This window comes from Schistocerca serialis, chromosome 11, assembly GCF_023864345.2.
Source record: "Schistocerca serialis cubense isolate TAMUIC-IGC-003099 chromosome 11, iqSchSeri2.2, whole genome shotgun sequence".
Taxonomy (NCBI): domain Eukaryota; kingdom Metazoa; phylum Arthropoda; class Insecta; order Orthoptera; family Acrididae; genus Schistocerca; species Schistocerca serialis.
Genome location: NC_064648.1, coordinates 197,051,870 through 197,067,592, shown reverse-complemented (window position 1 = coordinate 197,067,592; position 15,723 = coordinate 197,051,870). Strand labels below are relative to the sequence as shown.

The window sequence follows — 15,723 nt, the reverse complement described above, 5'->3', positions numbered from 1 at the left end:
TGAAGGAGGGAAAGGGAAACTTTTCTGAAAAAGAGAAATACCTTAATTTCTAACACATATTTAAGTAAGTTTTTCTGGAAGAATTTGTTTGGAATGTATCATTATATGGAAGTTAGACAAAAACAATAAACACTACAGACAAAAAGAAAATAGAACATTTTCAAAATGGGTGCTACAGAAGAATGCTAAGAGACATGTGGGTAGTTTGGATAATTATGGAAGAGGTACCAAATCAAATTGGAGAGAAAATAATTGTGGCACATCTGAAAAAAGATCAGATGAGTGGTACACATCTGGAGGCATCAAAGAAGCATCAGTTTGGCAACGGACGGGAAGTGTGGGGGACAGAAATTGCAGAGGGAGACCGAGGCTCAAACACAGCAAGCAGGTTCAAGTAATGAAGGTTGCAGTCACTAAGCAGCTTAGACATGACGTGTTTGGGGAGAGCTGTATGTAACCAGTTTGTTGGTGATGTTCAGTATGTAATGGAACAGCTCAATAGTATCAGTGAAGTATGTGATAGACTCCTAATTTCCTTTATGGTGCAACAAGATATCTTCCACAATTTTTTTGGATTACAACATTAAAAAATTAGTGTAACATTCACACACAAACTAACAAAAATTTATATAAGAAAAAATATTTTCACACAAATAATGTAATTTTAAAACTGTCATGCATATTTTGTGCATTCATGTAACTAGAAACATTCTCCCCTCCTCCTCCTCACCATCACCACAATTACTACTACTGTTGGCATTAATACTGGATACTGAACTACAAAAATTAAAAATTAATTATAAATGAAATATGCACAAAATTGCTTATATTTACGATGTGATTGATACTTACAGCAAGCAATATCTTTGGATGTTTTGGACCCGCTGACCCTTGGCGAGCAGCACCAGTTACAGTCTGACATGTTTTGGAAGTAAGTTTCCGTGTAGCATAAAGGCAAGGTGCATTGTGTTGTACAGGATGTGACAATTCAGATAGGGATTGTGAGGGTAAGATTAGAATAATTACTGCATGAACAGAGGCATTCAAAAATCATTCTTCCTGCACTCCGTACGTGAATGCAATGGGAAGAAATCCTAATAACTGGTACAGTGGGACATACCATCTGTTACGCACTTCACAGTGATGTTGTAACACTCCCTATTAATTTTTTTACATTCCCGCTCGATCAGGATCTGATAGCAGCCAAGATAATAATTAATTAATGTGACCGTGTACGTAATGGGGCTGGCAATCGGAATGGACTGCTACGGAGTTGTTACATTCCATTCTGTCCTTCTCAATGCTGTAATAATGTACTGTTTGGTGGCAAGAAGAACAACAAACACAGCTTCACTAAACAAAACCTATATTCTTACCAAAAACCACAAAGATAAGGAGACAGCCACTGCCTTCGTCAATACACTGTTAATAACGGCTAATCTCAGCACAGGCTTCCTCGCTATTCATTATCGTCACACGCCAATCCAAATCACTGCAATCCAACACTGCAATCCAAATAATGTCGGCGCGGTAGACGCGGAATCTCAATAACGGCACATAAATATCACTGAATCACTCTGTTAAGTATACTTTCTCACTTTCCCGTATAATACTAATACAAAGGGGTTGAACCGCGGCGATGGCCACTCCCTTTGCCATCAATTTCTATCAATTGCTGACTTCTGCTCAGCTCTGCCTGCCTCGCGGGAACCTACAACACGCACTGCCTTGACTCAACTCTCGCTCTCGCGACCCGACACACTATCGATAGTTGCCCTGTCGACCTGTGTGAGTGCAAACCTAGTAGTAAGGGCCTGCGGACCCCTTACAATGTGTATGGTAGAAATATAGATGTAAATTATCAGTGAAGATTGAATGAAATGTGGAGAAAAGAAGTAACCTGCATGTTACAGATCCTTTAATATAGTACACACAACGAAATTTGAACCCTAAAATCTCTTCCGCATCTGTAGATGCCTTGTGCAAGCCACAACAATCCCTGATAATGAATTAACACTGAATGGCAGATAAAACAAAATCATTTATTTCAACACTGACAGAAAAACAGGTCTCATGTCGTCTCTTGTATTTACTTCTGAGAACACTGAGGGGTAATGGTACAAACAGATCACTGTGGGAGTTTGTCAGGCTTGCTATGTCTCATCTGCTTTACTTCAGTTATTTCATCACAGTGCCAATAACAATAGATAAGTGAGTTCACTACCGGTATACCTCGGCATCCCAGTTCTACACACCAGACCTCTCTAGCAGAGTCTCTGGCGAGGCAGCAGAACGAGGAGTACGTACCGGCTCGTTGGCGTGGGGCAGGAACATGCCGAGCGAGAAGAAGCCGAGCACGGGTCCGCCGACGGCGCCGAATATCGTGAGGCTGGCCTGCAGCACGCCACCCAGGAACTGCGCCATGAAGGCCAGTCCCAGGAACAGCAGTCCGAACACCAGTGCCAGCAGCTTCCCCACAAGCGGCGACCGCGACTCCGCCAGCGGGTGGCACCGGTACCGCACGTACAGTGGCTGCCGAACACCGCAAAACTGCGTCACCGTTTCGTCACGAACGGCAATCGCACAGCTGGCTAGTGACCACGTACGCACAGCCCCTGCACTAACACGGGGACCAATACCTGTCTCCGCAATGTTCCGGTAGTGGTCTCTCGGCAGTCTGCTCACGGTATCGTGACAGTAATCCGTGTTTACACCGGTAAGCCAAAATTGTGAGGCCGCTGCCTATTGCCAGATTCAGTGCCGCCTGGTGCACTGTAGGTATGTGATGTGAGAACAAGTGGCTACGAGCACTGTGGAAACTGCACAGTTCATTGGATTTTGGCGTACTACCGTCATTAGCATCTACGGACAGTGGTCGAAGGGTGGTGGAATCGCAAGTCGGTGACAAGGTGTTTAATGTCTGTGCCAGTTAACAGAGTGTGGAGGTCTGTGGCTCGCCTGCTCTGTGAAGAAGCACGGATGGCAGTCTTAGCGATATCTGAACGAATTCACCATACGCAGCGAGAACTAGCGGAAACTAGCAGTAAGCTCTTACATCTCCATTTATACATCAGTAACATAATGCAGTGTTATGACTGGAATAAGGTGGACTGTCTATGGTTCAGGACCATGGACCTCAGTGCAGAAATGGCAACTAATAGGCAATAAGAGGAAATTCCATGGCCTACAGAAAGGCAGAGGTGAAACATCAGTTGCTGGCAACTCTCAAACTGTGATTAACATGTCTGGGAGAGAATTAACAAAAGAGGAACATTCAGTTCTGTCGAAAGGAGGCAACTTTCCAGTCACGCCACTAAAGGTTCCTACGGAGGACATTATAGCGAATGTGGAGGCAGGAATCCGTTTGTTATCATCGCACTCCGTGGATGAAATCGGGACTGAAACAGCCAGAATATTACGCCAAGCGAAACCACCTACCAGCAATTTGTCTCAATCGGAAAGGAGGGCACTGAGGAAGATCAATGCGCATAAGAGCATTATTGTACTTGCAGCTGATAAAGGAAATGCTACGGTTTTGCTGAACACCGAAGATTATCAAAAGAAGATTACTGACCTTTTGGATCCCACTATGTACAAAAAGCTTCAGAAGGATCCTACAACCAAAATATTGAGAAATACCAATCAACTGGTGAAACAATCTTCTCTTTCTTTGGAAGATAAAAAACAACTCTGCAAAACGAAGCTTATCCATCCAGACTTTCTGGACTCCCAAAGGTGCGTAAACCACAGGTCCCGTTGAGACCAATTGTGAGTGCCATAGGATCTCCAACACAAGAGGTGGCCAGATATCTCACCTGCTTGCCGCAACCACACATCGGCAGAACGGACAGTTACATTAAAAACTCGGCGCATTTTATTGAAAAACTGAGGGAAAATAACATCAGCCCAAGTGATATTCTTGTGAGCTTCGATGTAGTGTTTACCATTGTGCCTGTAAACGAAGCTATTTCATATATAGCAGATATTTTTACGACTGACATAGTGGCTTTATTTAAACACTGCCTGACGACAACTTATTTCCAGTATAACGAGTTTTACGAACAGATCGACAGGGTGGCTATGGGAAGCCCTCTCAGCCCAGCTGTTGCCAATTTATTTATGGAGATCTTCGAACAGCCAGCACTGCAGACTGCCAGTAAAAAGCGTGCTAAATGGTACCGCTATGTTGATGACACATTTGTAGTGTGGACTCATGGTGAAGAAGAGATGGATGTCTTCTTGGTGCACCTGAACAGCATTAATCTGAAGATACAGTTTACGATGAAGAAAAAGAGCAATGATCAACTCAATTTCCTGGATGTGTCGGTAATTATACGGGTGGATGGGACGGTGGGACACAAGGTTTACAGAAAGAACACTCACACGGATTGATACCTCCACAAGGAATCTAACCATCATCCTAGGCAAAAAAGAGGTATCATTAAAACCTTGGTGGCCAGAGCCAACAAAATCTGCTATGTCCAGAGCAACAACGGTCACCTACTGGAAAAGTTTTCCTACCATTTATTAATAATGTTACGGACCGTGCCGGGAAAGTTCTGGCCAAGTATGGGATCGAAACAATCTTCAGACCCACCAAGAAGATTAAGGAATATTTGAGAACTGCAAAAGACGACCGACATCCCCTAGCAACACCTGGGGTATACAAAATTCCATGCAGTTGCGGACAAGTATATATTGGAACAACGAAAAGAAGTGTAAATACCCACTTAGCCGAACATAAAAGAAACTGTCGCTTAGGACACATCAAAAAATCGGCCGTAGCTGAGCATGTTTTTCGAGATGGGAATCATGAAATTAAATTTAATGAGACAAGTGTTCTAGCACGAACATTCCATTATCATGCACACTACTACTTATAATGATTATAGTGTGAAAGTATGATTAATGAAGCATCAAATGTATGTAAACGTGTCAAATGAGTTAGAAGAGAGATTGCATAATCAACGGAAAAGATTATTATTTATTCAGGTCTAACATTAAAAACCTCTAAAATGACAGGCATCATCAATTTAGTTACAGCTACCATGCTCTTAAGCAGAGAGAATGATAAAATATTTTGTACGTTTTTAGTTTAGTCACCACAATAGACACACATTCATACTTGTTTACTTTTGCAGAATTATGTTATGTTTTTCCTTTTTAACAAGAAGAAACAAGAAAGCTTGTACTTATTGGCTCCGTTCTCACCTGATAGAAGCATGTAATGGATTTATCATCATTCTCACAACCCCAGCTGGACCTGTAAGAGCTTTGGCAACTATCTACTTATCATATTTCTTTTCGTTGCGCATTTGTTGTGTGGATCGCTTGGCTCCCAGAAGCATATATGATACATATAGTGCTGTATCACCAACATTACTTGTTTTTTTTTTCCAGACCACTCCATCACTCACTCCAATTCAACCAGTGGAACAAGTGTGAGTGTAAGTAACTGTGAACCAAATGTAATCAAAGGCTGTTCACTTACGTACCATTTACAAAAGACAGAACATTTCTCGGCAGATGGTCATTCTCCTGTATCTTCTCCTGTGCAAACCACGCTCCAGACAACAAAAATTATCTACAATTCAAAACAAATAAGAAAGTAGGCCCATCCAGTTGATGCATTTAAAAACACACACACACACACACATATTGGTGCACAAACACCATACATCAGCTGTTTTTAATACAGGGACATATGACACCTATCCACCCATAGCCCACATATTCCTCTCATCGCAGCTGCAGTAGGCCTCACCTTAAAGTAATCCTCCAATGTGACGGCAGCCAGCGAGTTGACGGCCGACGAGACGGTGCTCAGGGAACCACTGAAGATGCCAGCGATGAAGAGGCCCGGCATGCCGCTCATTGTGTCCACCACATACAATGGCATCAGCTGCAAATGAAGTGCTCCTGTCATTCCGAGGGCAGCTGCATTACATCCGGCACAGGAGACCGTGACAGCGCTGACTCGGGTAAAGAGAGGATGGACCGACATGTGTCTGATTTCTTGTCAAATACCTCTCAGTTCAGTTACTGCAACTGCATTGTAATTTGTATCAACTTGGAACTTCCTAGCAGACTAAAACTTGGTGCAGACCACGATTCAAACCTGAAATGTCACCATTCAGTGGAATGCTCTTCCTGGCTGAACTACCCTGGTACAGTTGGCACCCCATCCTCACAGTCTGACTATTGCCAGTGCCTCTCCAGTACTTTTCAAACTTCACTCAAGACTACCAGTACTCCTTGCTCTAAATTATCTCAAATTACCTTATAAATTATGTAACAAGAACCAAATTTGTTACTGAAATAAAGCATATAATTTAATTAGATACTTAGATACCTATTTACTGTGAAAAAATTGGAAAGAAAGTTTATGATATTGCTACAAGTTTTACTGGAGTCAAGAGAAATAATTACGAGTATATACAGTGCCTGGCCAAGAAAGTGAAGCACTTTGAAGACTGATCAGATGTTAATGTAACAGAGCATGCATACACACACACACACATACACACACACACACCTGCAACGGGTAGAATGGCCATAAGAGTGCATTACTGTTTTTTATGTTTTGTGTTGTTACCAGGTCTGGTACAATATAAAAAAGGCATGAACATATTAAGACATTAAGTGGTCACTGTGAAGGAGACAGAGAAGCTGCATAATCATATGAGAAGCGTTATCAGCACCTGCAGAGGCCTCATATTGAGTTTCCATTTGGGCAGATTTTCTAATTATGCAATATCCAAATTAAATTTTTGAAAACAGCTAAAAGTCACACTTTTTTTGTTGTATTGACTGGTTTCACTCTTCAGATTAACAAGAGCATCATCAGAATATACACTGTAAAAGATACAAATTGAGGCAATACAGGAAACTTACACTGACATCACATGAAATACATATTCTCCTACCAGTATTGTGATTTACGTTTAAAGTTGGCTGACAGGCCTAATGATTAATGTGGCTCTACTATAGTACTTAAACTTTTGTTTAAAGTGTGTTTAAAGTACAGCAGTAAACGATGACATAGATATGACAGCACGAGAGGAACATACAAGTAAATCTGTAAAAATCAAAATATCTTTCAAAATACATTATATAAATACATATCTAAAATATCCTTTCAAAAATGCACTCAAAACTACTGCATTTAAAGATATTTCTAATAGGATGATAGGGCAGGTAATATATGTTTCCAGAATGAGATTTTCACTCTGCAGCAGAGTGTGCGCTGATATGAAACTTCCTGGCAGATTAAAACTGTATGCAGGACTGAGACTCGAACTCAGGATCTTTGCCTTTCGTGGGCAAGTGCTCTACCAAGCTCTACCAACTGGGCTACCCAAGCACGACTCACGCCCCGTCCTCAAAGCTTTACTTCTGCCAGTACCTCATCTCCTAACTTCCAAACTGTATATTAAATCATATACACACATCAAAAAAAGCTTTGCATCACTCCGGTTCCCAGAACTCCTGAGGACAGATGTTGTCTGTGGATATTGTATCACAGACACGGTCCCTTTGACTGTTCAGAACTCCATTAAAAGTGCCCAAAGATGTAAACAACCATGCATGAGCAGCACCTATTAGATGGAGGGGACTGACAGCCAATCAGTTCCAGTGATTCCACCACGAAGGAGGTACACGGCTCATGTTGTCTATAGTTCAACCGTGCCTAGACAGTTAATACTGCAGTTTGATCATGTCTGCATTGTAACTTTGTGCCAGCAAGGCTCTCAACAAAGGAAGTGTCCAGGCGTCTCAGTGTGAACCAAAGCGATGTTGTTCGGACATGGAGGAGATACAGAGAGACAGAAACTGTTGATGAAATGCCTCAATCAGGCCGTAATACTACTGCAGTGGATGACCGCGACCTATAGACTATGGCTCAGAGGAACTCTGTCAGCAATGCCACGATGTTGAATAATGCTTTTTGTGCAACCACAGGATGTCATGACTTGACTCAAACTGTGCCTAATAGGCTGCACGGTCTGAAACTTCCCTCCCGACATCCGGGTCAAGGTCCATCTGTGCAACCACGACACCGTGCAGCGTCGTACAGTTGGGCCCCTACAACAGGCCGAATAGATCACATCAGTGCATCAAGCGTTCATGACTAAGACATCATGACTGAACTGCTTAATCTTCTTCAACTCTTGCATTCATACTCTTAATGCATAGTACATGGAACAGAAAATACATTGGATTAATTAATCATCATCATCATTTAAGACTGATTATACCTTTCAGCATTCAGTCTGGAGCATAGACCCCCCTTATAAAATTCCTCCATGAGCCCCTATTCAGTGCTAACATTGGTGCAACTTCTGATGTTAAACCTATTACTTCAAAATCATTCTTAACCGAATCCAGGTACCTTCTCCTTGGTCTGCCCCGACTCCTCCTACCCTCTACTGCTGAATCCATGAGTCTCTTGGGTAACCTTGCTTCTCCCATGCGTGTAAGATGACCCCATCATCTAAGCCTGTTCGCCCTGACTGCTACATCTATAGAGTTCATTCCCAGTTTTTCTTTGATTTCCTCATTGTGGACACCCTCCTGCCATTGTTCCCATCTACTAGTACCTGCAATCATCCTAGCTACTTTCCTATCCGTAACCTCAACCTTGTTGATAAGGTAACCTGAATCCACCGAGCTTTCGCTTCCATACAACAAAGTTGGTCGGAAGATTGAACGGTGCACAGATATCTTAGTCTCTGTACTGACTTCCTTCTTGCAGAAGAGAGTAGATCGTAGCTCAGCGCTCACTGCATCAGCTTTGCTACACCTCGCTTCCAGTTCTTTCACTATGTTGCCATCCTGTGAGAATATGCATCCTAAGTACTTGAAACCGTCCACCTGTTCTAACTCTGTTCCTCCTATTTGGCACTCAATCCATTTATATTTCTTTCCCACTGCCATTACTTTCGTTTTGGAGATGCTAATCTTCATACCATAGTCCTTACATTTCTGATCTAGCTCTGAAATATTACTTTGCAAACTTTCAATCGAATCTGCCATCACAACTAAGTCATCCGCATATGCGAGACTGCTTATTTTGTGTTCACATATCTTCATCTCACACAGCCAGTCTATTGTTTTCAACATATGATCCATAAATAATATGAACAACAGTGGAGACAGGTTGCAGCCTTGTCTTACCCCTGAAACTACTCTGAACCATGAACTCAATTTACCGTCAACTCTAACTGCTGCCTGATTATCCATGTAAAGACCTTTAATTGCTTGCAAAAGTTTGCCTCCTATTCCATAATCTCATAGAACAGACAATAACTTCCTACTAGGAACCCAGTCATATGCCTTTCCTAGATCTATAAAGCACAGATACAATTCCCTGTTCCACTCATAACACTTCTCCATTATTTGCTGTAAGCTAAAGATCTGGTCCTGACAACCTCTAAGAGGCCTAAACCCACACTGATTTTCATCCAATTGATCCTCAACTAATACTCGCACTTTCCTTTCAACAATACCTGAGAAGATTTTACCCACAACGCTGATTAAAGAGATACCTCTGTAGTTGTTACAATCTTTTCTGTTTCCATGTTTAAAGATTGGTGTGATTACTGCTTTTGTCCAGTCTGATGGAACCTGTCCGACTCCCAGGCCATTTCAGTTATCCTGTGTAGCCATTTAAGACCTGACATTCCACTGTATTTGATTTAATTTCATCCACCTGAGCTGCTTTATTGCACTGCAATCTATTGGCCATTTTCTCCACTTCCTCAAATGTGATCCTATTTCCATCATCATTCCTATCCCATTCTACCACGAAATCTGAAACATTACTGATTGCATTTTCACCTACATTGAGCAACTCTTCAAAATATTCCCTCCATCTGCCCAAGGTATCCACAGGATTCACCAGCAGTTTTCCTGACCTGTCCAAAATACTTGTCATTTCCTTCTTACCTCCCTTTCGAAGACTGCTAATTACATTCCAGAATGGTTTTCCAGCAGCTTGACCCATAGTCTCCAACCTGTTTTCAAAGTCTTCCCAAGATTTCTTCTTGGATGCTGCAATTATCTGTTTGACTTTGTTTCTTTCTTCAACATAACTTTCTCTGTCTACTCGAGTTCTAGTATGTAGCCATTTCTGATACGCATTCTTTTTCCTTTTACAGGCTGCCTTGACTGTGTCATTCCACCAAGCTGTTTGCTTCATACTACTTTTACACACTACTGTTCCAAGACATTCTTTAGCCACTTCTAGTACTTGTAATGGTACTTTGACTACCGCGCCTCCGCCAATACAAAGATATAATTTACGATCGCGCACGCAGAAGAGCGCTGCGCCAGCGACCGATTTTCATAAATAATTTTGTTCGTCTTCTTACTTTTTGTGTAGGTTTTTGTTTTTAACAACTAATTGATGACACTCTCTCTCTTGTCTTCATATGAAACACGTGTATTTTTCGGCAATGTGTTGAATGTGCTTTTGGGTGAAAATGAAAATTATATTACAAAGTGAGGTTGTTTCAATAGTGATTCGAGGTGGTTATCGCCAAATTTGTAAATTGATCATGACAGTGACACCTTATTGTAATTAATACTGCGTATCTAACAAGATTATAAGGTAAATTTCAATTAGTTTCTGATGCTATTTCCGTACAGTCGCTTTTTGTAGTGTTGCCGACCCGGTCTGCCATGCACGGTCAAATTACAGCACGATCTCAATCAATAATACGAAGTCCGCCTTATCCATAACTGAAACCACCAAAATTCAAAACCCAATCAGATTTTCTATTTTATATTTTTCACGGAAGAACCCTGAGAAAAAGGAAACACTACAATTGGCGTCCTAGTGACAGGACTTACAATCTCCGGATTTTATACAGGTGCAATTATTATAAATTTTGGACATTTGAACTCATTTTAACCACTTTATAGCATCAGAAAATGAATTTGGACTAAGTCTCATTCATTTCAATTGTAATGTTACGTGCATGAAATTTACAACAATATTGTTTTCCCTGTTATTAATTCGTGTTAATTTTCATTTTCATGCTGAGGAAATTAATTTGGTTAAAAATAAATAATAAAAAAAAAAAAGGAAAAAGAATAGCGTTCCATAAAATAATTTGCACGGACGCGAAAGAAAAATTTTGGATTGAAAACTGTAAATTTGACGCTACATTTGCAACATAAGACTGAAGAACAAAAAAAAAAATTGGTGAGTACCGAAATTTACATTTTTTCCAGTTTCAAGCAGCCACCTGTACTTCCTTTATTCCGATCCATTTATTTCGCAATTATTTTTTCAAATTGTAGTTAAAATTGATTTACTATTATTGCAAATGATAAGTGAAGAGCGGGTCATTCCATGTCAAGTCACCCAGGCCTTGACACCAACCATGTCAGATTTTGATGAAACTTGGTACAATTATTTCTTTTATCATCCTGAAAGCACTTGTAAAATTTTTTTGCTCTATCTCTTATAGTTTTTTTTTTTTATAAATTTTTAAAGTTTTTAGATTTGGCTTTGTTTCAGCAGTCGGAAATTGTAACTTAAACGTGTCCTCACAACTAAAAAAATTTGTATATTAAAGAATACTCAAGATATCAGTATGAAATTTTGGAATAAGTTTGTATATTATATCTAAATGTTAAAAAAAATTACCTTAAAGATATATTAAATTCTTCCAAATGAAAAAAAATTTATAAGTTTTTTATTTTATTTTTTTAGCTAACGGATGTTTAGTTTTACAAAAACTGCAATATCTAGAGTCTCAGACCTGATAGAAAGCTCAAATTTGTTTTAAAATACTCTTAATTGTATAGGCTATTAGATAAAAGAAAAATTATGTTGGCTTTTTAACGTGTTTAATAGTTATCTAATTTTTAAAATAATATTAATTATATTTAAAAAATAAAAAATGCCAAGTGACTTAGACACCAAAAATAAGTTTTTGTCTTCTTGGAGTAACAATGTACACTTGGATTTTGTATTGTTACTCCTGTGTTTTGAAGTAAAAAATTATTACAGTGTTAAATAGTGCTTGGATAGTATTTTATTAAGTTTATTCGAACTCTCAGTAAGTACGGTTGCTTAGTTTACAGAGATTCTTTTCCAATATCCTATAAAAGTAACCAGAACAATAATCAGACCAAAAGTGAAATCAGTATGTCAGATATTCAAACCTGTAATGTAGGGTTATTTAAAAAATCTGACTGTTTCCAAACAACCTACACACCTTCAAAAATGTTACAACCGGTATCAGAATTGAGTGAGGAAGAAAAAGATTTGATCCACTTACGATCTGGAATTAATCTGTGTGAATTTAAGAATATATGTTCACACCACAGCTACTACTTTTTAAATGTTTTTGAAAAGTATCAAACAACATGTGTAGACCCACTAAAAAAACACAAAAAGCCCATCAAAAAATCGTTGAGAAGTGTAGGCTTGGATCTTTCTAAACAATTACTGACAAAAAATATTAGCATAAAACCTGGACAAAAGCTTTGCTCAACATGCCGTAACTTTTGTGAGGAAAAATTAAGAGTTGAAGTCAATGAAAGTGAAACAGATGATGAAGTCATGGTTGAATTAGAATCATTGGAATCCAGAAATGAATCCCTCGTACAAACAAACATTGCTCTTGATTATTTAGGTTTAACACCGATAAAGCTTCATGGCTTGTCAGAACAAAGTAAAGGGTCTTATTTTAAAAGGAAGATTAGCAGTATTGAAAAGACTGCAAAAAAGGTGGTTTCAAAAGCATTAAAATATGATGCACCAAGTTCTGATGATGACGAAGAAGATAAAAGTGTGGTTGAGAAAGCAAAGGATTTTGATGTAATGATTTCTCTTATGAAAGAGAAGATTTCATCTGTTGGGAGATCTAGAAAAATCCAGATTCTGACCTTGGCTCCAGATTCTTGGACTCGAAATAAAGTGATGAAAGAATTTAATGTAAGTGAGTACATGGTGCGACAAGCTAGAAAGCTAAAATCTGAAAAGGGTATTTTGGAAACTCCTGGTCCAAAAAAAGGTAAAACTCTTTCTGAAAATACAGTAAGACTTGTAATAGATTTTTATGAAAAGGATGAAAGTTCCAGAGTGCTACCTGGAACAAAAGACAAAGTAAGTGTTCAAAAAAATGTGTACATGCAAAAAAGACTCATTTTGTGTAACTTGAGAGAACTCTATTATTATTTCAAATGGGAGAATCCCGAGGTACAAGTAGGATTTTCAAAATTTTGTTTCTTGAGACCTAAATGGTGTATCCTTGCTGGTGCTGCAGGCACACACACTGTATGTGTATGCAGTATCCACCAGAATGTTAAACTATTACTGGATGCTGTGAAAATTGAAGAATCTTATAAAGACCTAATTAAGATGCTTGTGTGCAACACAGAAAACCAAAACTGCATGCTACATCATTGCAACAGCTGCCCTGCAAATACTGCGCTAACAGAGTGCTTAACTGAAAAACTAAGTGAAGATTATGATTTAGAAGAAGAAATTGTAATCAGTCAGTGGGTTAACACAGACATGGCAGAAATGATCAAACAGTCTATCAGTGTTGAAGACTACATTTCTTTATTGGTTAGGTCATTGGAAAAGCTCACCCCACACTCGTTTATAGCAAAATCCCAATCAGCAGCCTTTAAAAGATTGAAAGAAGACCCGCCACCCAAAACAGCAATTATTGTGATGGATTTCAGTGAAAATTATTCCTTTGTTATACAAAATGAGATCCAAAGTTACCACTGGAATAGAGGTGGTTGTACTCTACACCCAGTTGGAGTTTTTCTAAGAAATGAGGAAAACAATGTTTTTGTTTCCAACCACTGTTTTATTAGTGATGACCAAGAACATGACACTGGTTTTGTTAACTTTGTACAAAAAGAAATTACAAAGTGGCTGTCATTACATCATACTGACATTGACTCAGTTCACTACTTTACAGATGGTTGTGCTGGGCAGTACAAAAACAGAAACAGTTTTAAAAATTTGACTGAACACTTGAGAGACTTTAATTTGAAGGCCCAACACTCTTTTTTTGCAACAAGTCATGGGAAGTCAATTTGTGATGGCCTAGGAGGAACTATTAAAAGAATTTTAAGGAAAGCCAGTCTACAGCTTTCAGACAAAGAACAAATAATGACAGCAATCGATGTGTATAAGTTTTGTGAAAAAAATATTGAAAATATTCATTTTCACTTTATTGACAAAAAAGAAGCTGATTTGCTACAGTTAAAACTAGAAAAACGTTTTTCAGCAACCCGAACCATTCCTGGAACTAGAAGTTTTCATAACTTCAAACCACTTCCAACAAACAACCTTGAAATTAGAAGGACTACAGATAGTGTAAAACCCTCCTTAGTCTTTTCTTTCCATTCTTCTTCTGATTGGGTTCGTGTTGAACCATCCATAAATTGCTATGTGGCTGCAAATTATGATGGTAACTGGTACTTTGGACTGGTAAAAAACAATATTCAATGATGAAGAAGATGCAGAAATTCTATTTCTACATCCTTCAGGACCCGCTGCATCATTTTATTGGCCTGAAAGAGAAGATTCCTGCATAGTGCCTTTGGAGCACATAGTCTGCGTAGTAGACGCACCTCAATCAAGCGGCACTGGGAGAATGTATTACTTCAAAAAAGACTGTATCAAAAGAACTGAAAGCTCTTGGATGAAGTGGAAAAACAGTTTGAATCAGCATTAATGTTTATTAAAAAGACAAAATTACTCAAAAAATTCAATGTTTCAAGCAATCAGTTGGGTTATACATAAGTGTCGTAAGTAAACTATCTTTGTACATAATTCTAATGTAATCTACTATAATTAATAAACATGTTAAAAAGCCATCATTATTTTTGTTGTATCAAGTAGCCTATATGTTTAAGAGTAAATTAAAACAAATTTGAGCATTCTATCAGGTCTGAGACTCGAGATATTGCAATTCTTATAAAACAAAACATCCGTGAAAAAAAAAAGAAAAAAATACATATATATATTTTTTTTCATAGAAAATATTAATGTATTTTAATAGCATCATTTTTATCTTCAAATATGTATAATAAATAAACTTGCTGCAAAAATTCATGATGTTATCTAAAAGAGTTTTTAAGATAAGCAAATTTAAAGTTTTGAATACAAATTAAACTGACCATTTCCGAAGGTTCAGAAAACGCAAAACATAAAAACTTTAAAAATTTATAAAAAAAAACTGTAAGAGATACAGCAAAAAAAAAAATTGCAGGTGTTGTCAGGATGGTATTAGAACCATTTGAGCCAAATTTCATGAAAATCTAAGGAGGTGGGTGTAAAATTTATTTTTTATTGGGTGATTTGATATGGAATGACCCGAGCATATTCACAGGAATTTATTTGTGAGAGGGAAATTTCAGTACCAGTTTAATAATTCAATTTCTAATTAAAAATCATATCGAAATATCCATTTCCATAAGAGAAATTTCAGATTTCAACACATCATATTTTACATTTTTTTTTTTTTTTTTGCCATTGGAAAATTTTATTTGCAATTAATTACGAAAACCACAAGATGGACGCTAGACGCGTAGAAATTGTTTCTGCAGACGAGCTTAGTAAAAGTGACACATTGCAAAACATGTCCGACAGTCAAATGAATATTGAACTTAATTGTGAGGATGTTCAAGACATAATGTTACCGGATCGATTAAGACAACAACCCCTATATTTAAACAGATATA

The 15,723-nt window shown here is 38.5% G+C and overlaps 1 protein-coding gene across 2 annotated transcripts in view; it reads right to left on the bottom strand.

Moving 5' to 3' along the window:
• Positions 1-15,723, bottom strand: part of LOC126426749 (putative sodium-dependent multivitamin transporter) — a 374,153-nt gene that overhangs the window by 23,156 nt on the left and 335,274 nt on the right. For both annotated transcript variants that reach the window (XM_050088737.1, XM_050088736.1), the window contains exons 2-3: positions 5,765-5,902; positions 2,308-2,532 (exon numbers count right to left, since the gene is read on the bottom strand). In XM_050088737.1, the coding sequence (XP_049944694.1) occupies positions 2,308-2,532; positions 5,765-5,902 (363 nt within the window). The remainder of the gene's footprint in view (positions 1-2,307; positions 2,533-5,764; positions 5,903-15,723) is intronic.